Source organism: Oncorhynchus kisutch, linkage group LG13, assembly GCF_002021735.2.
Source record: "Oncorhynchus kisutch isolate 150728-3 linkage group LG13, Okis_V2, whole genome shotgun sequence".
Lineage (NCBI taxonomy): Eukaryota > Metazoa > Chordata > Actinopteri > Salmoniformes > Salmonidae > Oncorhynchus > Oncorhynchus kisutch.
This window is the reverse complement of record NC_034186.2, coordinates 58,926,510-58,953,106: the sequence shown is the minus strand read 5'-3', so window position 1 is coordinate 58,953,106 and position 26,597 is coordinate 58,926,510. Positions and strand designations below refer to the sequence as shown.

General features: G+C 43.6%; 2 protein-coding genes across 6 annotated transcripts; one reads left to right on the top strand and one right to left on the bottom strand.

Annotated features, from left to right (window-relative positions):
* Positions 1–91: 91 nt before the first annotated feature.
* On the bottom strand, positions 92–16,603 carry LOC109902082 (collagen alpha-1(XXVIII) chain). The gene is made up of 36 exons (XM_020498152.2): positions 16,402–16,603; positions 15,861–15,994; positions 10,013–10,581; positions 9,282–9,302; positions 9,130–9,189; positions 8,901–8,954; positions 8,756–8,800; positions 8,611–8,637; positions 8,474–8,518; positions 8,326–8,370; positions 7,406–7,459; positions 6,720–6,788; positions 6,561–6,629; positions 6,258–6,326; positions 6,043–6,111; positions 5,827–5,895; positions 5,631–5,699; positions 5,427–5,495; positions 5,272–5,343; positions 5,084–5,152; positions 4,924–4,995; positions 4,770–4,838; positions 4,577–4,645; positions 4,401–4,469; positions 4,229–4,297; positions 4,032–4,100; positions 3,803–3,871; positions 3,625–3,693; positions 3,381–3,461; positions 3,261–3,296; positions 3,138–3,174; positions 2,819–3,039; positions 2,239–2,572; positions 1,798–1,982; positions 1,059–1,329; positions 92–912 (listed from the first exon to the last, which is right to left on the bottom strand). Exons 2-36 carry the CDS (start codon positions 15,985–15,987, stop codon positions 740–742), a joined length of 3,564 nt encoding a protein of 1,187 aa, XP_020353741.2. The 5' UTR covers positions 15,988–15,994; positions 16,402–16,603; the 3' UTR covers positions 92–739.
* A 921-nt stretch (positions 16,604–17,524) lies between these two features.
* Positions 17,525–26,341, top strand: LOC109902083 (GATOR complex protein MIOS). 5 transcript variants are annotated; one of them, XM_020498155.2, is made up of 12 exons: positions 17,525–17,608; positions 18,376–19,253; positions 19,437–19,920; positions 20,377–20,475; positions 20,681–20,935; positions 21,366–21,535; positions 21,848–21,913; positions 22,041–22,199; positions 22,495–22,647; positions 23,029–23,245; positions 23,756–23,885; positions 24,987–26,341. In XM_020498155.2, the coding sequence occupies exons 2-12, from the start codon at positions 18,435–18,437 to the stop codon at positions 25,075–25,077; spliced, it is 2,643 nt and encodes an 880-aa protein (XP_020353744.1). In that variant the 5' UTR covers positions 17,525–17,608; positions 18,376–18,434; the 3' UTR covers positions 25,078–26,341. The 5 variants fall into 5 exon arrangements, with proteins under 5 accessions (XP_020353744.1, XP_031642570.1, XP_020353745.1 ...); XM_031786710.1 differs by having other exon boundaries at positions 17,526–17,608; positions 23,029–23,233; XM_020498156.2 differs by having other exon boundaries at positions 17,574–17,779; positions 23,029–23,233.
* Positions 26,342–26,597: the final 256 nt, after the last annotated feature.

Sequence of the window (26,597 nt, the reverse complement as noted above, 5' to 3'; positions counted from 1 at the left end):
TGCTACCACAGACACGAATGCATTAAACAGTGTAATATTGCACCAAATGTTCAAATATATCTGGATGTTCAAATGAATGACATTCTCTTTGTTCATTTAATTAACTTTAATGAAATTGTGCAGTGTAATAAACAATAATATCCAGCAGTCAGTTTTCATACAAATTAGTTACTTATAGGAAAGTTAATCCGAGATAAAAGGTTAGTGTTATGAACTTCTGCCACGTTTGTAACATTGCCATTTAGTGTTCAACGGTGTTTTTGGAAACCAATACGGTTCGCACTGCCCTTATTGCTCCATCTTGAACATGAATAAATGGAATGGTTCCCTCACTGTATACTTCTTTCAAAAGCCCTAAGTCTCATTCAACTTACAGTTAGTTACCTCCAAGAAATGAGGGAGTTTATGTTAAAACAAAGACACACATATACAGAGTTATATAAATAGCTTATTGCCCCTGAGGGGATAAATTCAATTTAATTCAAGTTAAATTGAATTGGTGCCATGTTACCACCAACAGTTCCAAGACGAGGGAATACGAATCCAAAATAACTGTGATTGAACATTTGGTCCCAACATCACCTAGTACTCTCTTTGTTCTATCCATTTCTATCCCCATGTCAAAGTATTGGTGAAGAGATAAGGCACTGATATTGAAATTGACCCACCTTTGACCCAAATGTATCATGTCTTTATCAATACAGTCAAGTAGATTTGCAAGTCAACAACTGTGTGTATGTTAGACCTTCACACAGGTTTTTTTGCAGCTCTTCTCCGACTCAAATCGGTTTTGGTTTCCCTGACAACCTCCGAACCAGAACTGGGCACAGGCATTAGCCGTAGTGTCATAGTACCACTTCACAAAGTAATTCCTGCAAGGCCCGGGGTCCAGAGTCTGTCCACATCTCTCATCTGGGGAAAAAGGAAGAAAAATGGGGGACATTGCTTTTACTTGTACTGTATAGCATTCTATGAAATGACAAGAATAGGAAATATCAGCAAAGGCTACACAGTAGTTTGAGCTCTGGAAAAGTGCTACATCCTATCAATCAAATCACCCGGTATTAAAGCATCCTGGGGCAGAGGTGGAGAGGTTGGGGGGAGCCCGGGTAGCTTTACGGTAAGGGGCCTCTGGGTTGGGGCCTGGGAGCCCGTCATGACCACACTGTGGGAGGGGTTCTTCATCTCTGACGGAAGAAGGAACTCTGGTAGGCGCTTGAAGGGTTCCCTGTCAAAGGATGGGACCCTGTAGGTCTCTGAGTTATCTTGGTCCCCGGACTGGGGGCCCTGTGGGGTAAAGACTCTGTCTGACTCTCCTGGTGGACCTGGCTGTTTAACAGAGGGTAAAGAAATGGATATATGTATTTTGTACATCTGCTATAGTATGTGATTGCAATCAAAATCTTGACACACAGATCCATGTATGAACGCATTTGCAAATGAACATGTGCACACACACACACACACACACACACACACACACACACACACACACACACACACACACACACACACACACACACACACACACACACACACACACACACACACACACACACAACACACACTCAATTCATGGCTGATTTAGCGGAAATTCAACTTTTCTTATGTGGGGCCTTTTTAGCAATCATTTGGTTATGGTGAGTTCTCCTAATTTTCTTCACAATATTATATTTTACAATGACATGATATATTGTACTGCAAAGCTTAGTGAGCTCCGTAAAGCTCGGTAAATGTGCAGCCCTATTCTGATCATGACAGAACCATTATGTAAAGTGGAAGTGTCATCATTCTCACCACCATATGTGTTTTTTTAAAGTCTCCATTGAAAGTGGGCGTGTCAGTATCAGTCCTCTCTGGGGTTTCCCTGACAATCCCGGCTTGTCCAGGGGTTCCGGGGGAGTATCTGGAGCTAGGGATGGAGCTGAATTGGGCACCGCCATCACTCTCACAGATCCGACTCAGCAGCTTGCTCTCAAGGGCTGGACGAGCCAAGACAAGAAAGTACCCCGATATTATTTGGACTAGGCAATAAGACACAGCTATGTAAAACGTACAGATATTTAGGACTGAATTTTCTTTGGATAATTTTAACAGCACAGGTGTTTCTCTGGCTTTAGAAGTATTTAGGCCCACATTACCTATTCAAATATAACTGTGGCTTTACAAGATGTTCCTTACAGGGAACATAAACTTCAGTAAGAATGGACATCATAGTGAAAGGTACTTCCTGCTTACTAGGAAGTGTCCTGAAGTCATCAATCAGGTAGACATGTTCCCTGTCTGGGTCAGAGGCCATGAGGTGGAGCTCTTTCTTAAACTCCTCGTACAGCGGATCACTCTGGTTCACCACCCCGATGACAAACGTCTCAATGTTACTGCCATTGGCCTCTTTCACTGCCTCCTCCAGCCTCACAGAGTCCCTCTCGTCCGCCTGTCCATCTGTGATCACTATGGCCACTTTCCTCACCCCGGGCCTGGCCGCCCGGAACACCTGGTTGGCCTGATGGATGGCGCTGCCCGTGAAAGTGCCTTCGCCCAGGTAGGTCATAGTGCGGACCGCCTTCTTCACCTGGTGGTAATAAATATTTATAACATCTCTGATGTAGCCTGGTCCCAGATCTGTTTGTGAGGTCTTATGTGACAATGACCATAAGAGTTGGCAAGACAGCACAAACAGATCTGGAACCAGAGAGTAAGATTTTTCATTTTGGGTGGTTGAGAGAAAATCAACTTGCATTGAACTGTTATGTCATATGAATTGAATGTTATCATTACAGAGGATTCAATAAAGTTTTGAGAAATATAAAACTGAAACCTGGTCCCGGCTGGCTTGCTGGTGCAGACTGACCACCACCATGTCGATGTGGCTGTAGAGGACCACCCCGACGCGAGTGGTCTCCCGGCTCACGGAGGCACGGTCGACCAGAGCGTTCACAAAGTCCTTAACCACGTTGAAGTTGTCAGGGCCCACACTCTCTGAGCTGTCAATCACAAAGACCAACTCCAGTGGGCTCTCACGGCACTTCACCCCACAACCTGGGGAAAGAGATAAGATTCATTGAAAGTCTCTGCAAGCAGCCATTACAGGTATGGTATTGTACCTGGTGTGTGAATTTCCACAGTACCACACTAACCACATATAGATCTGACCAGTTTGATGACCTCCTCTCTCTGTAACAGATGGTAAAACACTTTAGTGTCTAGTCATTGTAATACTACAGTATGGCGGTACAGTGTACAAAACAGACTATACTTACTGTTAGGCCAGGTTCCCCTTTTTCTCCCAGTCTGCCCTGTAATTCAGGAGGTCACTCAATAACAAATATATACATCTGATAATGTCCATGCTTTTTCCAGATTTATAGTAAGACTAGTACCAAAGGTCCAGCAGTTCCTGTCTCTCCAGTCTCTCCCCTGTCCCCCTTTCTGCCTCGTTCACCCACGATCCCCCTGTCTCCCTGTAGGAACAGCAAAACGTAATCATTTTTCTATAACTTGGAAAGTTCAAGACCATTTGGATTCAGACCACTGGATTTGGTTCTGGCTGCCGAGATTAGAGATTGGATAACATCTCTATATTTATTAAGCTACATGTTATGTTGTTTGTGTGGCGGTTCTTACCTTATCCCCTTGAATACCCTGTCCTGGGGGCCCCCTGGGGCCCGGGATCCCCTGGAATCCTGACTCCCCCTATCAGGGAAAATCAATTCAGCATTTTGACCTGTGGAAACATAGCACTAGTATATGCCTGGCTGTACCATGACCTAACATGGCTTACTAAACGGTCCTTTAACTGTACCTTTGGTCCTTGAATGCCCTCTCCAGGCAGTCCCTGGGGACCCGGTGCTCCAATCTGACCAGCTGACCCCTGCAGAGAGAATCATGTCATCGTGATGCTCCGCCAGTCATATGGTTCCTATTAATCTTGTTCAATCATTGATATCCTGTGTACTCAAATCATGATGGCTAATTTATCCTCCTACACATTGGTAAAAATGATTATTATTGGTCTGAATAGGATTTATGACCTTGGGGCCCATTAGCCCAACTCCTGGTGCTCCAGCTAGTCCTGTGGGGCCTGGAGTTCCCCGGTCTCCCTGAACAGAAAGATCCTCAGGTTAAATACTCACATAGAGATCACAAAACAAACACATTAAGTTGCCCCTATAATTGGGTTAAGGTTATTTTGTGACCTAAATAGAGTTCATTACACCGGAAAACTCACCTTAGGACCAGGTAAACCTTTTCCTTCTGGTCCAATCTCACCTGTCAATCCTGGTACTCCAGGGGCTCCCTAATAAGCATGACAGAACATCCATTCATACAGTATACATACTGAATAGTCAGCATAGATTAATGAGTATGATCATAATACTAGAGAAAATTAGGATACTTACTGGAGTTCCAGGAAAGCCTTCCCCTTCAAGCCCAGGTGGACCAATGGGCCCTGGTAGCCCTCTCTCACCCTAAAAAGTGAAAGTGGTTTCACACCAATGGTCTTATGTGGTTCATTGGACATTTGAGAAATACTTGCACCTCCCAAATCAAACTGAAAGACGCTGAATCAAATGACCTTCGGTCCAGTGATTCCTATTCCTGGTTCACCAACATGTCCGGGTGGGCCTACCGCACCAGGGTCCCCCTGGAAACAAAACAACCCAACATAAAATAGAACACTGACGTCATCCTTAAGATATGGTAACACTTTAATATCCTAATCCTAGTAACCAACAGTGTTGTCAATGTTCCTTCTCACCAGAACTTACCTTGATACCGGGTAACCCCCGCCCAGTTGGTCCGTTTGTACCTGCTCGTCCAGCACTTCCGGGTTCACCCTGAAACAGGAAACATTTTATAACAGCAGAACCAACCTTGCTTTGGGTCAGTAGTGTTGAGCATGACTGTTGTGCATGTGCTTACCTTGGCCCCCATTGGCCCCACAGGCCCTACTGCCCCTAGCTGGCCCCTGGAGCCCCGCTCCCCTCGGTCCCCCTGAGAGAATAGTCACAGCTTGATTTCAGACAATCTTTCCATACATCCTTTAAAATAGTGAAAATGCTTTAAGATAACTGATTTGTACCTTTTCTCCAGGGACACCTTTTCCGGGTGCCCCATCAGGTCCCCTGGGCCCATGTAACCCAATGTCACCCTGATACCAAGTGAAATAAATACACAATACTGTAAACAATGAACACTGTCAGTTGACAGACTGGCATTAATGTACTGTCCTAGTGATAATGACATTGCATCACAGCACACTGTGCCCACCTTCTGTCCTATGTCTCCATCCTCTCCAGAGAGGCCCGGAATACCAGGTAACCCCTCTGATCCTGGGTCTCCCTAGAGGAACATTTGCAAATCTCTATTAACACAGTTTTACTTCATCTGGTTTAAATACTGTCTTACTAAATCATCAGACTTACTTTAGGTCCTGGCTCGCCAACACCGCTCTCCCCTGGGATTCCAGGCTCACCTGAGAAGCCTTGGCTTCCCTGTAGAACAAACAGTACATGTGACATCATATCTACTAATGAATATACTGTATGTTTGCGTCTTGCATTCAGATCTAAGACGTCCGTTTTTGCCTGACATTAGACTCCCTTTGATCATGTGACATTCAACCTTACCTTTTGGCCCATAAGTCCCACACCTGGATTCCCTCTGGGGCCTGGAGGGCCAACTGGCCCTTGGTTCCCCTGAAAATACGGGGACATTAGAAGAAAAGGAATATAAGTATAAGTATGTGTGAGTATACAGTATGTTTGAGAATAGACAAATTGACATTATACAGAAGGATCTGACTGCAGTTGAATCAGAATGTACCTTTTCTCCTTGAATTCCTTCCCCTGGCATTCCCACCAGTCCTTGTGATCCAAGCTGTCCAGGATTTCCCTGAAAGAAACATAAGACCTCCCATCAAATGTCATTTCACTGAAGGAATATGGGATCATTCTCAATGGATCGTTGATCATTTATCATCATACGGACCAACATAAGACCTCAACATAGTAATGTCCAATAGTCTTAAACTTGCTTTACCTTATCACCTTTGACCCCAACACCAGTGAGACCACGCTCACCTCTGGGGCCCTCGTGGCCTCGATCCCCCTGAAAAAAATAGATACTTGAGTCCACATTGATCAAAAAAAATACATTAATGGCCCGTTGTACTTATACCAGACCTCATTCTGACTTTAGGATGTGTACAGTTATACCTAACAGTATAATACTTGGACACTCAAATATTTGCCCACCTTTGAGCCAGGGAACCCCTCCCCAACAGCTCCCTGGTTACCCTGTGCTCCAGAAAGTCCTGGGGGTCCCTGAAATAAACAAACAGTTTCTTAATTTTTGACCCTCAAACAGTTTCAAAATGTACTGTCCAGTAAATGGCAACATTTAGTTTCGTTTTTAGATTACCATTGTCAAATCTGATCATATGAATCAGAGGTTGAAGGATAGGGTCATGTATCAAATCATCAAATCAAATCAAATATAACGTTCCCATAGCGATCACTGTTTAGGTATCCAAAGCTGGCATCTACAGTAATACTTACTGGCTGTCCTGGCTCTCCAATGCCAATGGGACCAAGGGTTCCTGGTCTTCCCTGAATTCCTTTGGCCCCCTGAGAACAATGACACATTTCAACATTTATGTTATTTACATAAACGGTAAATGTATAGCATAATCTCTGTAATGGTTATTATTAGGTTACCTTTGGACCTGGGAACCCAATGCCAATGTCACCTGCTGGTCCAGATGCACCGGTGGTTCCTTGGTCCCCCTGTGTTAGAGGTGTACGATCACTGTGTGAATGTGTCAAAACGCCTACTACTTGAAACCCACACCACCAACAAGTTAGTCATAAAACACTTCTATTCCAAGTTCATACTGTAAGAGAAAACCCTTCCCCGGTGCTTCTCCACAGAGGAACTCTATCCATTCCAACAGAAGTCTACGAGGATGGAAAATGGCAATAAAATGCAGACAAAGGATCTTCATGGGATTCAATAACGCATCTCAGAATGGCATTTACGAAGAATACAGCAGTCACTTGTTTCTGCTATACATTATGTTCTTGATTATGTCCGATTTTTTTATTTTTTTTATTGCTAAATAGCTAAGTGGCTCTAAATCACTCTTGATTCCAAGGCCTTCCTTGTTTGAGAGGTCTGGTCAATGTGTGACAGAAAGTGAAGGATCGGTATATAAATAGAAACGGACAGCAAGGTCAACTCGGCTCTCATGGCTTCTCTGGCCAAGCAACACACTTTGACAATAGAGATGCTGTGTGAAAATGTGTTTCCAAGTACGAAAGTGTCATACAGTAGCACCCATGAATGTAATTGGCTGATTTCCTAGCCCCCTTGAATGTCATTGGCTGAGAATCAGCATGCCTACTTTAGGTCCTGTTTGGCCCTCCGGACCCTGGTCCCCGGGTGGTCCATTAACACCCTGTGGAAGAAACCAAAAAAATCCACAAATGGCCTTAATGAATAAAAGAACAATGAAGTTGATTTATATAATGCACTGGTTCCATTGTAGTATCCTAATAGGTCCACATGAAATGATGTCTACAACATCCTTTTTTCTCACTGTACAGTATGTAGCTACTGTTTGTATATAATTGATAGCCCAGAAAATCTAACTCATCCCTGATATCTGCCAAATGTTACATTTTACAATGTACCAGTTTGTAGTCAATTCTTACAATTGAACTAATGCAATACAAATGCACAGAACTATACAGAACAGAGCAGGAGTTTCGTTCCATTGTCAGGGCCTGGTGTCAAAACAACACTATCACTGATACCATGCCAGACGAGGGGCTGATAGTGAGGAGGAACAGTGCCACTGTACTGGCAACCCTGTCCTAGCAGCTAATCCTACGACACAAAGTCTGCTCCTGGAAAAGAATAATATCCTGCAAGCCTGGATTCACTGCTTTAGATACTCACATTAGCATTGGGATTAGGCATAATCCAAAATTCACATTCCATAAGTGCATGGGTGGGAAAACGACAAAACTCAACTTCCACTATCCATGTTTGAGAATGAAAGGGAATAAGGGATGTCTCTGAGTGACTTGGATGTTGTCTGTTCTCAATGCCTGTACTCATTTTAACCCTGTCATCAAACATCTCAGTGAAAGAAGTACTCAGCCCTTGCTCTAAAGTGCATCATTCATTGAGAATCAATTAACCTATTTCAGATGAACATACTGTATCATATGCATTCATGATTAAGACAAGGTCCTAAAAATATGTGTTAATGTGTTGAAGGAGTTGTGTTCTAATAAAAACAACAATGTTACATTGTACCTGGTCTCCTCTAGGTCCCCGTGGGCCAGGAGGTCCTCCAGGGCCCTGTAAGATGACAAGATGACATCATGCTTCCGTTGGCACACATATTGTAGAATAGATCACAATGTTGATTGAACCAAAATGGCACATTAATCATTGTACTTACTTCATCTCCTTTTCCCCCAGGGGTGCCACAGTCTCCTATCCCCCCCTGAAATACAGCACGGATTCAACCAATCATTGGCAAAACACTTTTAAGCAAGACAGTTGTATTCTGAAATGTCTTGAAAGCAGATGTCCCACCTTGTCACCTTTATAACCAGGACTGCCCTGTGAAGTAAGAACAACAGTGTTCAACACCCAGTACTGACGGTATCTCAGTCAACTATGGAAATGTGGCGGTTAGATGGATGTTAATAATGACAGAATAAAGCAATACATAGTATACCTCAAGACCATCACTTCCTGGTCGGCCACCGACTCCAGGTTCTCCCTTGTAGAATTGAGACAGTGTTATAAATGTGAGATCAGGATTGTATGTAGATCACTGAGGTCGTTAAAATAGTGAAAATCACTAAGTTTTTACTACTTACCCTTGATCCTTTTGGACCAGATGGTCCTTCATATCCTGGATCTCCTTTTGTACCCTTGACGATACACAATAAGTTAGTATATGGAGTCATTGTTGAATGATAATATTCTGTATTTCTTACAAGGTTTTTGTTTTGTTTTTTTGTGTGGTGCGTCAGTCATACTGGGATTACTGCATAATCCTTACTGTAGACCTAGATGTTCTGTTGAAAAAACGTCTAGTGTACTCACTGGGTTTCCAGGAGGGCCTCTCTCCCCTCTTTCACACAAACACACTTCAGCCTGTGGACACTGATACAATGAAAAGAATACAAAAATCAGTCTTATCACTCCAGCTGCTACTTCCAGTGGCATTGTAGTGTTTATTGTTTTGAAGTACTTACCGCCTCAAGCGCTATTGCACCCTGGATGGGAAGAAAATACAAGACGATTGTGTGAGATTTTTTACCTAGAAACAATTCCAACAATACCACTATTGACTGAACATTGTATTGTACCTGAGCAAGCCTTACTGTACATAAACAATGGTACAGATGGTCAAGACATTGTTCTAAGGAAGAATAAAACAACAGGGGGTACAGAGCTAGATCACTTCCTGTCAGTTTTGCTTAATAAAGCTGTTCTCTTTTAAACCTCCACTAATGACTATGAATTAGAAAAACTATGATGATTTTTGGAAAATGTATAATTTATGCTATTATTTGCCCATAGACAGGTCTTGATCTCATTTAAACTATAGACAAATCTCTGTGTTTATGGAAAATGCATATTAGGGGAAGAATTCCCCACACAGGAACAATTCTGCCATTGAGGTTTGAGCCCCCGCTTAGGACACAGACATGATAACAAGACACGTTTATTTGAGGAGCGCAGTACTGTTGGACAGTGATGTTGTGTGTCAACTAACTTAGTTACCCTCACTTTGTACCCTCACAAACCTCTGGGAAAAGCTGTGAAGTTCTCATACTCATATAGAAAAGGCAGTGTGGAAGGTACTATCATACCCTTTTCACACTACAAACTAATGATCCCAAACCATACCGTGCTGGCCTGGTTAAGCATACCAATCATCTTCAACTTGAGTGTAGGGTGACTTTGATAACAGAACACTCACCAACTCTTTCAGTAACTTCTCCTCTAGCTGGGGGTCAGTGAGACTGTGGACGAATTGCTTGGCCGGTGTGCTGGCGATAGCCCGGAGTTTGGCACTGTTCTGGCTCTGGCGGGCCAGGTCCGACAACCCTATAGCAATGAGCTTCACACCACTACCCTTAGCATCCGCCGCTGCTCCGATCACATCAGGGTTCCTCGGATGATCGGCACCGTCGGTCATGAGCACCGCCACCCTGACGCTGTCCTCCTTGGTCTCCTGGGTGAAGAGCTGTGTGGCGTTGGTGATGGCGTAGGTGGAGTAGGTGCCATGGCCAATGTAGGCCATGGAGCTGACTCTGCTGTGGAACACATCCAGGTCCTGCCAGGCAGTGAAGCTGTGCTCTACAGACACAGTGCTGCTGTACTGGAGAGCAGCCATCCGCAGCTTTAGGGTCCATCCAGACAACTGGAGCATGGTGAGACGAGTGCTGAATTGCAGAACAAAGGACTTCTGCTTCTCGAACAGGAAGGTCTTGGCGCCCTCCGAACTGTCCAGAATGAAGGCCACCTCCATGGAGCATGTTGTCATGTCTGGGAGAGGGATGCATACATGTGTTTCACATGGAGATCGATTGGATAAACTTCAGGCAAATGTCAAAAGCAAATGAACATTTATACTGAACAAAAATATAAATGCAACATGCAACAATGTCTAATATTTTTGCTGAGTTACAGTCCATAAGGAAATCAGTCAATAAAAATGAATAAATTAGGCTCTAATCTATGAATTTCACACAGTGGTGTAAAGTACTTACGTAAAAATACTTTAAAGTACTACTTCGTTTTTTGGGGTATCTGTACTCTACTATTTATATTTGTGACTACTTTTACTTTTACTTCACTACATTCCTAATGAAAATAATGTACTTTTTACTCAATACATTTTCCCTGACACCCAAAAGTACTTGTTACATTTTGAATGCTTAGCAGGACAGGAAAATTGTCCAATTCACGCACTTATCAAGACAACACATGGTCATTCCTTCTGCCTCTGATCTGGCAGACTCACTAAACACATCTTTTGTCCCCCAAAAAATTATGTTGAAGTGTGCTCCTGGCCATCCATACATTTTTTAAACAAGAAAATGCTGCTGCATGCTTTGTTAAATAGAAGGAATTTGAAATTATTTCTATTTTTACTTTTTATACTTAAGTATATTTTAGCAATTACATTTACTTTTGATACTTAAGTATATTTAGAACCAAATACTTTTAGACTTACTCAAGTAGTATTTTACTGGGTGACTTTTACTTTTACTTGAGTAACTTTCTATTAAGGTATCTATACTCTTACAAGTATGACAATTGGGTACTTTTCACCACTGATTTCACATGACTGGGCAGGGGCGCAGCCATGGGTGGGCATAGGCCCACCCACTTGGGAGCCAGGCCAACCCACTGGGGAGCCAGGCCCAGTCAATCAGAATGGGTTTTTCCATACAAAACGCGTTATTACAGCACAAGGTGCACCTGTGCAATGATCATGCTGTTTAATCAGCTTCTTGATATGCCACACCTGTCAGGTGGAGGGATTATCTTGGCCACTTTTAAATTCTCACTAACAGGGATGTAAACACATTTGTACACAACATTTGAGAGAAATAAGCCTTTTGTGCTGCATGGAAAATGTCTGGGATATTTTATTCCACCTCATGAAACTACTAACCGCCTCAAACATAGTTTTAGAAATTTGGCAGCACGTCCAACCAGCCTCACAACCCCAGACAACGTGTATGGCGTCGGGTGGGCAAGCGGTTTGCTGATGTCAACTGTCATGTCTTTACTATCATTAACTGAAGACTGATAGTTTTTATCAAAGATTCTCTGTAATTAGTTATTACGCGATTAGACTGATTAATCATGTAACCGTAATTACTAGGAAGTCGGGGCACCAAGGAAAAATATTCAAATTATAAAGTTATCATTTCCTAAAATAACTTTTATTTTATCTGATCAATTAGTCTTCGAATTAATGATTTGTTTACATTACCTCACGTTATTCTCATTCCCAAACGTCGTAAATTGTTGGTTATCTGCACAAACCCAGTCTTCACTATGAGTCATCCATACATCAATTGTCTTAAAATCATTTATTTATTACTAACTAAGTAATTCACAGAAATGCATAAACAAACAAACAAGGTAAATGTGGTTACATGAAATGATAGGAGAATGTGCCCTAGTGGGCTAAACCGGCATGGCGGCTTGTTAGACAAAAGGGGAAGTGGGAGTCGACTAAGAAGTCACTACAGAGTGATAATTATAACAATTTAAATGCTAATCCTTTACCCATGAACGCTCACTCATTTGGGAACAATTGCAATCAATATATATATATGTACGCTCAGTGTGTCGTCTTGATCGCTGGTGAAAAGTTCATTTCTTTTGTAGAATTGTCCGTCTCTCTCCCTCTCTCTCTCTGTCGTGGTTATAGTGGTTAGTTCAGAGTGACATTCATTATAGAATGGATGTTTCGGCGGTTGTCGTTCTTCGCGTTCAATGATACCGAATTCCTAGCTACAGACTAGTAATTAATATCAAAGACTTGTTCTTATTCTGTCGGTATCGATAGTCTAAGAGTTTAACCACGTGGTATGGTTAAAAGATTCAGCAATGGTCTACCACCTTTGTCCTCCTAATGGAGAAAAACATGGTCTGCAACCTTTAGCCATCTCGTAATTGAGGTAAGCTCGGTCTGCTGATTGAAAACTTGAGTGGGGTTTTATTCAGAATGGCAGAAAAGGGCTGTCCCAGGGCGCATGACCCTAACTGGGCTCAGGGACGGTCCTCTGATTTAGTTAACTCCAATCCCCTTTTTGAGTTTTCCTTCATTAAACAGTCCAAAATCACATTGTAAAATTGTGTAAACAATTTCATACTCACTCATTCATCTTATACAGTAATTAGATGTAAACCTCATATCTGAGGCTATAAAATAAACATTGTTATGGTAATGTGGCCACACCCGTCTCCCATGAGCTTCTCCAAGTTGTGACAAACGGACCAGTTTGTAGCTGGATTCTTCACCGATCTTTTATACTTTCTCCGGAACATGAAATTTGTGGATTTCCTTTGTTCTCCATGAAAATCTACTCTCTCTATACTGTGTGGCCATGTGGCAGGGTCTTCTCAGGAATTTACAACCTCTGACCACAGCAGCCTAGTTGAAGGAGGCAAGGGGGAGGCAGGGAGAGGGGGATGGGGTTGCTATACCCAAAGAGGCCAATGTCATGACACAACATTGTGAACAGAGTGCCCCATGGGTGGTAATGGGGTTATGGTATGGGCAGGCCTAAGCTATGGACAATGAACACAAATTATTTTATTGCTGGCAATTTGAATGCACAGAGATACCGTGACGAGATCCTGAGGCCCATTGTCATGCCATTCATCTGCCGCTATCACATCATATTTCAGCATCATAATGCACGGCCCTATGTTGCAAGGATCTGTACACAATTCATGGAAGCTGAAAATGTCACAGTTCTTCCATGGCCTGCATACTCACCAGACATGTCACCCATTGAGCATGTTTGGGATGCTCTGGATGGACGTGTACGACAGCGTGTTCCAGTTCCTACCAATAACCAACAACTTCGCACAGCCATTGAAGAGGAGTAGGACAACATTCCACAGGCCACAATCAACAGCCTGATCAGCTCTATGCGGAGGAAATGTTTTTTCAATTGACTGATTTCCTTATCTTTGAAATTGTTGCATGTTGCCTTTATATTTTTGTTCAGTATGCAGGGCATTCGGAAAGTATTCAGACCCCTTGACTTTTTCCGAATTTTTTTTACATTACAGCCTTATTCTAAAATGGATTTTAAAAATATATATTTTCATCAATCTACACACAATACTCCATAATGACAAAGCAAAAACAGAAATACCTTAATTACATAAGTATTCAGGCCCTTTGCTATGAGACTCGAAAGTGAGCTCAGGTCCATCCTGTTGCCATTCCACAACTTGATTGGAGTCCACCTGTGGTACATTAAATTGATTGGACATGATTTGGATAGGCACACACCTGTCTATTTAAGGTCCCACAGTTGACGGTGCATGTCAGAGCAAAAACCAAGCCATGAGGTCGAAGTAATTGTCCATAGCGCTCCGAGACAGGATTGTGTCGAGGCACATATCTGGGGAAGGGTACCAAAAAATTTCTGCAGCATTGAAGGTCCCGAAGAACACAGTGGCTTCCATGATTCTTAAATGGAAGAAGTTTGGAACCACCAAGACGCTTCCTACAGTTGGTGCCCGGTCAAACTGCGCAATCGGGTGAGAAGGGCCTTGGTCAGCGAGGTGACCAAGAACCCGATGGTCACTCTGACAGAGCTACAGAGTTCCTCTGTGAGGATGGGAGAACCTTCCAGAAAGACAACCATCTCTGCAGCACTCCACCAATCAGGTCTTTATGGTAGAGTGGCCAGAAGGAAGCTACTCCTCAGTAAAAGGCACATGACAGCCCACCTGGAGTTTGCCAAAAGGCACCTAAAGACTCTCAGACCATGAGAAACAAGATTATCTGGTCTAATGAAACCAAGATTGAACTCTTTGGCCTGAATGCCAAGCGTCACATCTGGAGGAAACTTGGCACCATCCCTACAGTGAAGCATGAGGAGTTCAGCATCATGCTGTGTGGATGTTTTTCAGCGGCAGGGACTGGGAGACTACTCAGGATCGAGGGAAAGATGAACAGAGCAAAGTACAGAGAGATCCTTGATGAAAACCTGCTCCAGAGCGCTCAGGACCTCAGACTGGGGTGAAGCTTCACCTTCCAACAGGACCTTCGACCCTAAGCAGACAGCCAAGATAACGCAGGAGTGGTTTTGGGACAAGTCTCTGAATGTCCTTGAGTGGCCCAGCCAGAGCCCGGACTTGAACCTGATTGAACATCTCTGGAGAGACCTGAAAATAGCTGTGCAGCAACGCTCCACATCCAACCTGACAGAGCTTGAGAGGATCTGCAGAGAAGAATGGGAGAAACTCCCCAAATACAGTTGTGCCAAGCTTGTAGCGTCAGACCCAAGAAGACTTAAGGCTGTAATCGTTGCCAAATGTGCTTCAACAAAGTACTGAGTAAAGTGTCTGATTATGTAAATGTATATTTCAGTTTGTTCTTTTTTTTATATACATTTGCAAAAAAATCTAAAAACCTATTTTTGCTTTGTCATCATGGGGTATTATGTGTAGATTTATTAGAAGAAACATTTTTAAAAACTATTTTAGAATAAAGCTGTAACAAACAACATTTGGAAAATGTCAACGGGTCTGAATACTTTCCGAATGCACTGTACTACTTAGAGTAAATCACTGTTACAATGATTTAGACATTTAGACATTGATAAATTAAAATCTTCCTGTTGGCTGAGAACGTTGTTTGACTTCTCCAGCAGATTGTGCACCCTTTTTTTTTTTTTTTTTAGAAAAGACAGAAACACCTTAAAGAGCAGCTGAATGTAATAAGCAATTTGTCCTCTTGAAAACGGCCTATGTGCCATCGATATGAGTCAGAAACATTTATTCTAGTGTAAATAGGATCATTTTTGTCATTAAGTCAGTCCAAAACTAAGATTTGCGAGATAATTTAGGAAAAAGAGGGTACGACACGGAACGATGGTTAACTGTTATTCTCAGTCGCATTTCCTAATGAGGAGAATTGAAACCGAGGCTAAATCAGTAAATTCAGCCCCCCTTTATCATGCACGGGGTATTTCAGATGTAATGTAGCAATATAGATAAAAAATAATAACGGATAAGCCACAGTGACTGACCATCATCACTAACATGTGGACGTCATTTACCATTTTCTCCATCTCTGAGGACACTGTACTTTCCTTTTCTTCTTCTCTGGCCTATAGCCTCGTGAAGAAGTGCCAACAGTAGAAGGAACAGAGCCACTCCTTTCCCCATGTTGTCCTTTCTCAACATTCACACCCTAAACATAAAGAAAAAAAACTTGTCTTATTCAAGTGTGACATCATTCTATATGGCAGGTGTGGATGCGATCTCCTCCTCAATCACGATCATTCTTGATTCTCACCCCAATTGAGCACAGAATCAATGTACAGTACATGAGCCATCTGCAGAGTCACTGTATCAACTATGGGCTGATGCTGGCAACATAAATGTACTTTATGAATTCCTGTAATGTTGTCAACTATTTATACAGACCAACTAAAACAACATGCCACATCATTTATGTTTTTTTTCTTGCCTAGAAAACAAAGTCAATCAGTGTAAAATAATCATTTTTTCATCTTTTACATTCCACAAGAGAAAATAATTGCCAAACTACTTAGAAAGTTGTAATTTGATTTGAAAATGTGGATTTTATCATCTTACCTTAGTTCTTATTTAAATACAGCCGCCGGTTTTGGTATAATCATCTGGAGTGGTTTAGGAAGCAGCATCTCGTCCTGATCACCAGTTCGGACTAGTCCACTACGTGAAGTGCGATGTCGCTTCGGGAAGGACAGCGCTCGGTTCGTCTGCAAGAATGTGTAGATTATTGTGCGCTACACGTCACTATGTATTATCTTCATGTATCTTTATGACATTTCACAGTTTTACAGACTCACAGACACGGAATAAATTGTAGTCACCCATAGGATGTGTATGTGACCAATACAATTTGATTTAGTATTGCGCGTAATACTGTAGCTCTGGGCAGTGTACACAAGACTGAACTCCTTATAACGTATTACGCTTAATTAAGAACTATAGAGGTGTAAAAAGCTGAGGATAAAAAGTTAAAACATGTTGTGGTTTCTTTTAACATTTCACTTTCCCCACAGTCTACGTTGAATCCCGTTATTTGCAATGTAGAACTGTTTGTAACCTTCCTGCATGGTGATTGTTTGGATGTTGTAGATTCAAATCCCAACTGATACATGTTATGAAGATTTTCCTCTTCTCCACTTGCACGCCTACTAACTTGAAAAACAGACAGATGTTTTTTTTCAGTATATAAAACCAGAACACAGGCTCCCCCGCATGTTCAAGAATCATTTAACGCCCACGTGGAATGAGACTTAATTAGATTTACAGTAGGATAAGGCCAACCTGTCAGTACTATGGTAAACTAGGGCTAACTTGTTATGTCCCAGCTTGTGTTCTGCAGGTTTGATAAAACAAATATATAATTTAGTGAAAAATAAGGGTCTGAATTTGTTTCTCTTTCTCCAACTTTTCCGTTTACCCCTTGCGCTTCCCTGCGGACCCCCGGGAACCCAGTTTGAAAACCCTTGATCACCTAACAGATGTAAAAGCCTATTAAACATGCATATCTACTATTACACTATAATATAAATGTAGTAGTATCCCAATATCATACATTTTTGGTTGTAGCGCCACCTTTAGGAATTGACAGTGCCGTGTTCCCCAAAATTCGAACGGGGTTGTGCGTAACCGGACCTCTCGAATAGCAATCTGCTTTTTCTGAGGAAATATTTTGGTGTAACATGAAAACAAGCACGGCTTGTTCGCCACAAGTTACCACATTCACAAAATCATAAAGCCCGCCTATTTCTACAATTTATCTTCTTAAAATGTGAGTTTAAAACTAACCACACCGCTACCTTTATGCCTAACCCTAACCTTAAATTAAGACCTATAAGCAAATATTTACATGACATTTTACGATATAGGCCATTTTGACTTTGTAGTTGTGGTAACTAGTGGACACCCAGTTTTGATCATGTTGACATGTCTGTAGAAATGTGTAAGTTTCTTTCAATTTTAAAAAAATCTTTATTATTAGAAACACAATTTACTAATGTTTATTTGCGGTTCATCTGTTTTCTTAATACGGGTAGTTCGGGAAGCTAATCTTGCGATGTCAACAAAATTGTAGCTAGCTAACCAGATAACGTTAGCTAACTACTCTAGCTAGCTAAGTTAGCAGAATTTTAAAAAAAATTGCTAACAAATATGCCACAAAGTATCCTATATCCACATTTTTGTTTAATTAACTATCTACCTAGATACAATGTTGCATTAACATCTTGCAATTTAGGCCTATCGTTCTTTTACGCCTTGGGATTGCTAACTAAATGTTAGCTGTGCCACTTGTCACATGTCACTAGCTAACGTTAGCAGTTAGCGATCTAATATGTTGCTCCCGTGCTGCACATAATCGTAGCTGACTACATTGTGACAACATTGGTAAAATATCTTAAGCTAAGTTTATAGAAAGTATGCTCAACATATTCGTTTATATAAAGTAGGCTAAACACATTAGTTTTGCTCACTACTAGACTACTTGCTAGATGTCAGTTGGTAACTTTCAGCTGTACTGTAAATGCTGTTTTCCCCCAGTATACCAAGTTGTAAACAGCAAGAGAGTTCTCCCGGACAGAAGCTCTTCCATATGAACAATGAGTGGCTCAAAGCCAGACATTTTGTGGTCTCCCCACCACGCGGACCGCTATGTCATCTGTGACTCAGAGCTTGGACTGTACCGCATCGGACCTGTGGGGAGCGGCGAGACCAAAGCCGGAGCTCTCCCCCTCTCTGTGGAGACCGCTGCTACCCTATTAGCGATCAACTCAGACACCCCATACATGAAATGTGTGGCCTGGTACCCAAAGCACGAGCCTGAATGTCTGCTAGCAGTTGGACAGGCTAACGGCAGGGTAGTCCTCACTAGCCTAGGCCAGAGCCACAACTCCAAGTGCAAGGAGCTGATGGGGAAGGAGTTTGTGCCCAAGCATGCACGTCAATGCAACACCCTAGCCTGGAACCCTGTGGACAGCAACTGGCTAGCCGCCGGGCTGGACAAGCACAGAGCAGACTTCTCAGTGCTCATATGGGACATTAGCAGTAAGTTCTCCCCAGAGGCTAGTGTAGCCGCTGAAAAGATCCGTCTCTCGTCAGGAGACACAGACTCTGGCCTAGTGGTGACCAAGCCCCTGTATGAGCTAGGCCAGAACGATGCTTGCCTGTCCCTCTGCTGGCTGCCCCGCGACCAGAAGCTGCTCCTGGCTGGCATGCACCGCAACCTGGCCATCTTTGACCTGCGCAACACCAGCCAGAAGACCTTCGTCAACACCAAGGCCATACAGGGTGTGACAGTGGACCCCCACTTCCCCGACCGCGTGGCCTCCTTCTTCGAGGGCCAGGTGGCCATCTGGGACCTGCGCAAATTTGAGAAGCCAGTGCTCACGCTCACCGAGCAGCCCAAGCCGCTCACCAAGGTAACTTACTGGTATGCTTTTTTTGGTCTGTTGTGAAATTCTGTTGTCCCCTGCCATCCAGGGTACAATCGACTTGCACATATCAGAAGTATACTTTTTGTGTGATAGCGTAATGCATAATTGTGCTGTAGCCTACATGTTTTGGATGTAAGGATGTACAACTCACTTTCCTTTCATTCCCAGGTGGCCTGGTGCCCCACGCGTATGGGCCTGTTGGCCACGCTAACGCGTGACAGCAACATCATCCGCCTTTACGACATGCAGCATACGCCCACGCCCATCGGCGACGAGACAGAGCCCACGATCATCGAGCGCAGCGTGCAGCCCAGCAACAGCCTCATTGGCAGCTTCGCCTGGCACCCCACTTCCCAGAACCGCATGGTGGTGGTTTCGGCTGCCAACCGCGTCATGACTGACTTCACAGTGTTCGAACGTATCTCTTTAGCCTGGAGCTCCACCACTTCGCTCATGTGGGCCTGCGGCAGGCACCTGTACGAGTGTGCCGAGGGGGTGGGAGGGGAGGGTACAGTAGAGAAGGACATAGCCACTAAGATGAGGCAGAGGGCACAGTCCAGGTACGGTCATGATACGGTCCAGGTGTGGAAGAACCATTTGCTGGCCGGAGGGGACGACCCCCAGCTCAAGTCCCTGTGGTACACTCTGTTCTATATCCTTTATTACACTCAACCTCAGCTGGACCTCCAAGTCAGCTCCACTGTCTTTTTTAATTGTTCCCCTCTAATCAGGGACTGATTTATACCTGGGACACCAGGTAGGTACGATTAATTATCAGGTAGAAGAGAAAACAAGCAGGCTCCGGACCTCGTAGGGTGAGAGTTGAATACCCCTGGTTTATTACATTACTGGTGCTAACTATTTTCTTAGCATTTCTAGCTTTGTGTGATTTATGTGCTGTTTGTTCTGTTTATTTTAGATAAGGTAGTCCCTGTGTGAGAGACATGCCTGGCGTTCTGCTTGCACTGTGGTAATTCATTGAATTATCATTTGTCTTTGTGTTCTTACACCTGACCTACAGGATAGACTAAGTTGCTATATTGTATGTCACTGTTTGCACTGTGGTTCTTATGATGTCTCAGCGTTCCGTTTCCTATGCAAGTATCACTCATGAAGCAGTACACTGAAGACGTGGAGCAGAAACAGCAGGGGAGTAAACAGGCCCTGGTCTATTCAGGCATCAAGAACATAGTCAAGTCCAGCTCAGGTAAGCAACTTAAAGATATAGATCATCTTTAGGCCTATATCTAGGCTAAATATACAGGCTGAACCCTTGAAAGTATTATGTAACACTGTACATAGGTACTGTAAGTTATATAACTATTTTTCAGTGTTTCTCCTAGGTTTGTCTTTGCGTTGGAGCGAAAAAAGCCCCTGAAGTAACATTTGTATCTGTTGCTCTACTCCACCAGGCACTACAGAGAACCGGCGGTGCTGGAGCGGCTCAGACCGCCAGACGGACGTCCCCAGGTTCCACAGCGAGGAGCGCAGCCTTGCCCTTCATCTGTGCGGCTGGATCAACCGAGGCCCCGACATCAACGTGGAGCCCTTCCTGCGCTCCCTGGAGGGGGAGGGCGAGTGGGAGCGTGCGGCCGCTGTGGCCCTCTTCAACCTGGACATCCGCAGGGCCATCCAGATCCTCAACAAGGGAGCCTCCGCTGAGCGAGGTACTGGCATGGAATCATCTGGGACAGGGCTATGTAATACAGTTTTGAAGATTCTTTGTAAGGGCTCAAGAACTTGTTTGCAATATACACTGTATGTAATGTACACAGCATAAAGTGTGCTACTAATTACTGCCTGGTCACAGACTGACAGGGCGACGAATTAGTTATTGGGTGTTAACATTACATGCATTACTCTCTTGTGCCCTTGTTGCCTGAGGTGTCACTTCCATCACGTCACAGCAAAAGTACCATAACATACTGCTGGTATTTCACCACTGTAAACAAAAAACAGTATACAGTCAGAAAGTATACCCACCAATATTAGGTTAGGATTTGGCTGTAGTGTACAGTGGAAGCTCATAAACCAGGCTAATAAACCAAGCTATCCAAGCAAAATAAATCAAACTTCCCCACCCTTCCTTCCTCGCAGGCGACCTGAACCTAAACGTGGTTGCCATGGCGTTGTCAGGCTACACAGACGAGAAGAGTTCCCTGTGGAGGGAGATGTGCAGCTCTCTGAGGCTACAGCTCAAGAACCCCTACCTGTGTGTCATGTTTGCCTTCCTCACCAGTGAGCCTGGCACCTACGACGGAGTACTGGTACGCAGGGAAGGGGGTAAACCATTGATATAAACTGGGTTGCCAGATTCTTATGTGCATTATCCAATCCTTTATATCATTCATTATCATGTTAGATTGAAGTACAAAGGGCTATAGTACCTGAATTGTCAAAAGGGGCTAGGGACCGCGAGGGGGCCTCAGTGAGTTTTCAGGGAAACTACAAATGAATCTTAAATATCATCAGCAGTATGAAGAGGGCAGTGTTTTACATAGTAGTTTGAAGATTCCAACATTTACATTTAAAAAAGTACAACTTAGTCATACAACACCTTGTTGTGTTTCCCTCCTTAGTATGAGAGTAGTGTGGCCGTAACGGACCGAGTGGCCTTCGCATGCATGTTCCTTAACGACGCACAGGTAAGACCTCTAGCAAACGCACGACAGCATATACTAAATAGATTATAATAGTTTTTTTTTCACTGATTACCCCGTTTCTATCTATTGAAAGGAATGCGTTTCCTTTACTCTGTGTGTTGTTATGCAGCTGCCTCGCTACATGGAGAAGTTGACCAGTGAGATGAAGGAGGTGGGGAACCTGGAGGGGATCCTGCTGACGGGGCTGACCAAAGACGGAGTGGACCTGATGGAGAGCTACGTGGACCGGACCGGAGACGTCCAGACCGCTAGCTTCTGCATGCTCAAGGTATGGTCCGAGCAGGGGCTGAATAGTCTTGCGCTGCCTGACATCACACTGTAGAACGGTTGAAGTCAATGGAATGAGCTGACTGACCTTGTGGTTCATACTATGATCACTTGTCCCATGTTGGCTAGAATTAGACAGTTTTCCTCAAGATCGATTGTTGTATCTTTCCCCAAGGATTTTCCCACATTCAGGCTTCTAGATTTGTTGAAATGTTAAGATTTTCTGGGGTTCAAATGCTTAATGATGCTCTGCCACTGTAAGGGGAGCTTCATTACCAAGTGTTCTTCCCTCCCAGGGCTCCCCAGGGGAGGTGGTGAAGGACCCGCGTGTCCAGTGCTGGATCGAGAACTACCGTAACCTGCTGGACGCATGGAGGTTCTGGCACAAACGGGCTGAGTTTGACATCCACAGGAGCAAGCTGGACCCCAGCTCCAAACCACTGGCACAGGCAAGGAAAGGGAAAGGGAACACTGCACTAAGAGAGGGACAGTTGTTCATAGTTATTCACGTCTCTGTCTTTTTGTTCTATCTCTTCATAAATCTTCACATGGAGGATGTGACTGAGTGACCAACTTGCTTGCAGGTTTTTACATACATTTAAAACACAATAATGAATATGATTATCCTGCTTAATAAGTGATGCTAGTTGTTTATTTGTTATTGGTCAGCCAGATAATGATACACTGTATTGGACCCTTACATTCATCTCTAGCTTCATAATCTTAACAATGATCTCGATGATATAACCTATTCATGTTGGCTTCTGCTTGCTCTAATTTAACCTGGCAGTCCTTATCACACTTGACCTTTGTGTTGTTGCCTGCTGCAGGTGTTTGTGAGCTGTAACTTCTGTGGGAAGTCCATATCGTACAGCTGTTCGGCCATGCCCCACCAGGGCCGCGGCTTCAGCCAGTACGGGGTCAGCGGCTCGCCCACCAAGTCAAAGGTCACCAGCTGCCCCGGCTGCAGGAAGCCCCTCCCCCGCTGTGCCCTCTGCCTCATGAACATGGGCACGCCTGTGTCCAACTGCCCAGGTACTGGACATGGTATGCTCAACAGATAGGCTCTGGGTGGAAGTTGCCTGTAGCCACAGATCTAGGATCTGTTTACCTTCCCCTAACCATAACCATTATGGGGAGAGAATGAAAAACTGGTCGTGGATCATTGTTGAAAGTCAACTTTACCCTACTGTCACAGTTCTGCAGCCAGTCTAACTTCCTCATTACACACCCTATTATGCAAATAGCAATGCAAGTGCATACACACACTTTAGGGTAATTGAGCGAGAGAAATGCATACATACAGTATATTAGCTAGTGATATAAATCACACAGAAAATAAATAAAGCAGATCATGAATGTGATGATTGTAGATACTGATCCGTACTTTAGTTGGCTTATAAAACATCAACTAAATTATTAATAGTAATTTAGTTAACCTGTATAGCGCTTTTCATTACGGAAAATAATCTCAAAGCACATAAAAAGCAAAACAAACATTCACATTTTATGGTTTAGATTAGAAGTGTGTAGTCATACAGCTGTGTTTTTTTCCAGGCACGGGGAAGTCAGATGAGAAGGTGGATCTGACCAGGGAAAACAAATTGGCCCAGTTCAACAACTGGTTCACCTGGTGCCACAACTGCCGACATGGCGGCCACGCAGGTCACATACTCAGCTGGTTTAGGTAAGAACATTACCGGAACATTCAGATAACATTTTCTGTATCTGAGTAGTTTTGTCAACAGAATGCATCATAGGTCTTGTAAAATGTCCTGTCAGTGTGGTGCCAGGACAACAACCTCTCCTCAATGTGAGCATGACAAAGGAGCTGATCGTGGACTACAGGAAAAGGGGGGCTGAACAGGCCCCAATTAACATCGACAGGGCTGTAGTGGAGCGGGTTGAGAGGTTCAAGTTCCTTGGTTTTCACATCACCAACAAACTATCATGGTCCAAACACACCAAGACAGTCATGAAGAGGGCACGACAACACCTTTTCCCCCTCAGGAGACTGAAAAGATTTGGCATGGGTCCCCAGATCCTCATGATCTTACAGCTGCACCATCGAGAGCATCCTGACCGGTTGCATCACCGCCTGGTATGGCAATTGCTCGGCATCTGACCATAAGCGCTACAGAGGGTAGTGTGTACAGCCCAGTACATCACTGGGGCCAAGCTTCCAGAACCCATATAATAGGCGTGTCAGAGGGAGGCCCCAAAAATTGTCAAAGACTCCAGTCACCCAAGTCATAGACTGTTCTCTCTGCTACCGCACTGCAAGCGGTACAGGAGCGCCAAATCTAGTCCCAAAAGGCTCGTTAACAGCGTCTACATCCAAGCCATAAACCTGCTGAACGATTAATCAAATAGCCACCTGGACTATTTACATTAACCCCCCCTTTGTTTTTACACTGCTGCTACTCGCTATTTATTATCTATGCATAGTCACTTTACCCCTATCTACATGTACAAATTACCACGACTAACCGGTACCCTCGCACATTGACTCTGTACCGGTACCCCCTGTATATAGCATCGTTATTTTATTGTTACTTTTTTATTTTATATTTGTTTTAATTTCGTTTATTTAGTAAATATTTTCTGAACTCTATTTCTTGAACTGCATTGTTGTTTAAGGGCTTGTAACTAAGAATTTCACGGTAAGTTCTATACCGGCGTATGTGATTTGGTAGCTTTGTGAAAAGTTTCACACTTTCGGTGGTTTGTGCATTTTTTAATGGTTGTTAATTGATTAACCTTTGGTTGTCCTCTCTGTTCCCCATAGGGACCATACAGAGTGTCCAGTGTCGGCCTGCACCTGTAAGTGCATGCAGCTGGACACCACAGGAAACCTGGTGCCTTCAGACAGCCACTAGAGGGGCCTCTGGTAGGGTCCACAGCCTAACCACCAGCCTAAAACCTGCCTGTGCACTCTCACTACACTACGGCACCCACCAGTCGACACACCCCAGACTAAGCCAGGTTGCTGGGTACTGTTCTGGACAGGCCACTTGAATAGTGTTAACACTGGGTAATCGCTTGAGTTGAATAAAAACGTAACATCTTTTCATAATCATATGGTAAGAGAGGCTAGATGTGTTACTGATGAATCAATGAATGTCTTGAAGGATTGTGGCTTGATACTTACTAATGACATTAAGGAGATCCTTAAAGGGATATATTATAAAGGTTGTGTTATAAACGGCCTCCTCTAACCAAACCTGAATCAGGATGATCCTTTAATTCCTAGCATTAGCATATAGCCTTCATTTCCCCTATTCCTTTAATCCGCCAGCAGGTAAAGGATATGATTGTGTGCCAATATATTGTAGCTATGTTTTAAGACATTTTTTCAAGCTTTCTTTCTAGGTCACAGTCAGACTGAGATATCTCGAAAAACATTGACAAAGTGATGAAAGAAGGAAGTTAGTTACCCCAGGCAACAGAAAGAGAACAAATTGACAATGCTCTCTCTCTTCTGGTTACCCTGGCCTGTGCCACTCTTCATCTCACATTGTATGTTAGGGCTTACAGTGCAGGGGCAGGGAGGGGGGAAGTTGTCTGTGTATTCACCTCCCCTCTCCCGGCCTGTGTCTTGTGAAAAGAGGCAGAGAAAAAACAGCAGCTGCTCGGCACTCCGACAAGACCCTCCAGATTGTTCTCTTCATAAAGAACTTCAGCTGCCGGAACACCACTGAACACCATTGACTCAAAGAGGGCGAGAGCTGGAGAGCGAGAAGGCTCTCGGTTCTCTCTCCCCGGGCCAAAATCGCGCACAAAATATGCATACTACACATCAATCCGGGATGGGTGTCCAGACGTACTCCACAGGGACGGCTATGTGTAAGCTGCATTGTAAATGTGTTTTTCTTTCTCTGCCACCCCCCCATTGGACTCTACTGCTTCGACTCGGGGAACCATTGTAAGTGAGAGGGGCCTGCACCCGAGCTGGCTAAATCACTTAGTCATGGAGTAGGGAGGGGGCATGTGAGCTACTGTATTCTGTTTTTCACCACAGTCTCTCAGCGTCGGATGTTTTATGGTGTACCCTTTTGTGAACCATAATGGAGTGGATTTGGCAAATGCGGTAGGAGTGTACCGTTCTGAATAAAAAGTTACTTGAACTCAAGTCTCCTAAAAGCATTTTTGCATTTGCCTTTTGAAAACAGAATCATAGTAACTAATTGCTTCAATCTTTGGTGGAAATGTATGCTCTATCATGCATGATGCAACTGTTACCGTTTTTTCCCCCTCATATTTACAATTGTATAGAGGAAATAAAATACACAATGACTCTCCAGTAAATATCTAGGTGGTAAACTCACAAGTCCTCATAAAACATATACATATAGGGACTATGGAAATTCACATTTCATCAATCGTGTCTTTGTCCCTG

Excerpts from the sequence above, each read along its gene's own strand:
- LOC109902082 (XM_020498152.2), bottom strand. The coding sequence starts at position 15,987 with ATGTTGAGAAAGGACAACATGGGGAAAGGAGTGGCTCTGTTCCTTCTA. Across the intron at positions 8,519-8,610 it reads CTGGTTATAAAGGTGACAAG|GGGGGGATAGGAGACTGTGG; the intron begins GTGGGACATCTG and ends GCTGTATTTCAG. Across the intron at positions 6,789-7,405 it reads AGGGCCAAACAGGACCTAAA|GGGGACCAAGGAACCACCGG; the intron begins GTAGGCATGCTG and ends CCTCTAACACAG.
- LOC109902083 (XM_020498155.2), top strand. The coding sequence starts at position 18,435 with ATGAGTGGCTCAAAGCCAGACATTTTGTGGTCTCCCCACCACGCGGAC. Across the intron at positions 21,914-22,040 it reads TGTTCCTTAACGACGCACAG|CTGCCTCGCTACATGGAGAA; the intron begins GTAAGACCTCTA and ends GTTGTTATGCAG. Across the intron at positions 22,200-22,494 it reads CTAGCTTCTGCATGCTCAAG|GGCTCCCCAGGGGAGGTGGT; the intron begins GTATGGTCCGAG and ends CTTCCCTCCCAG.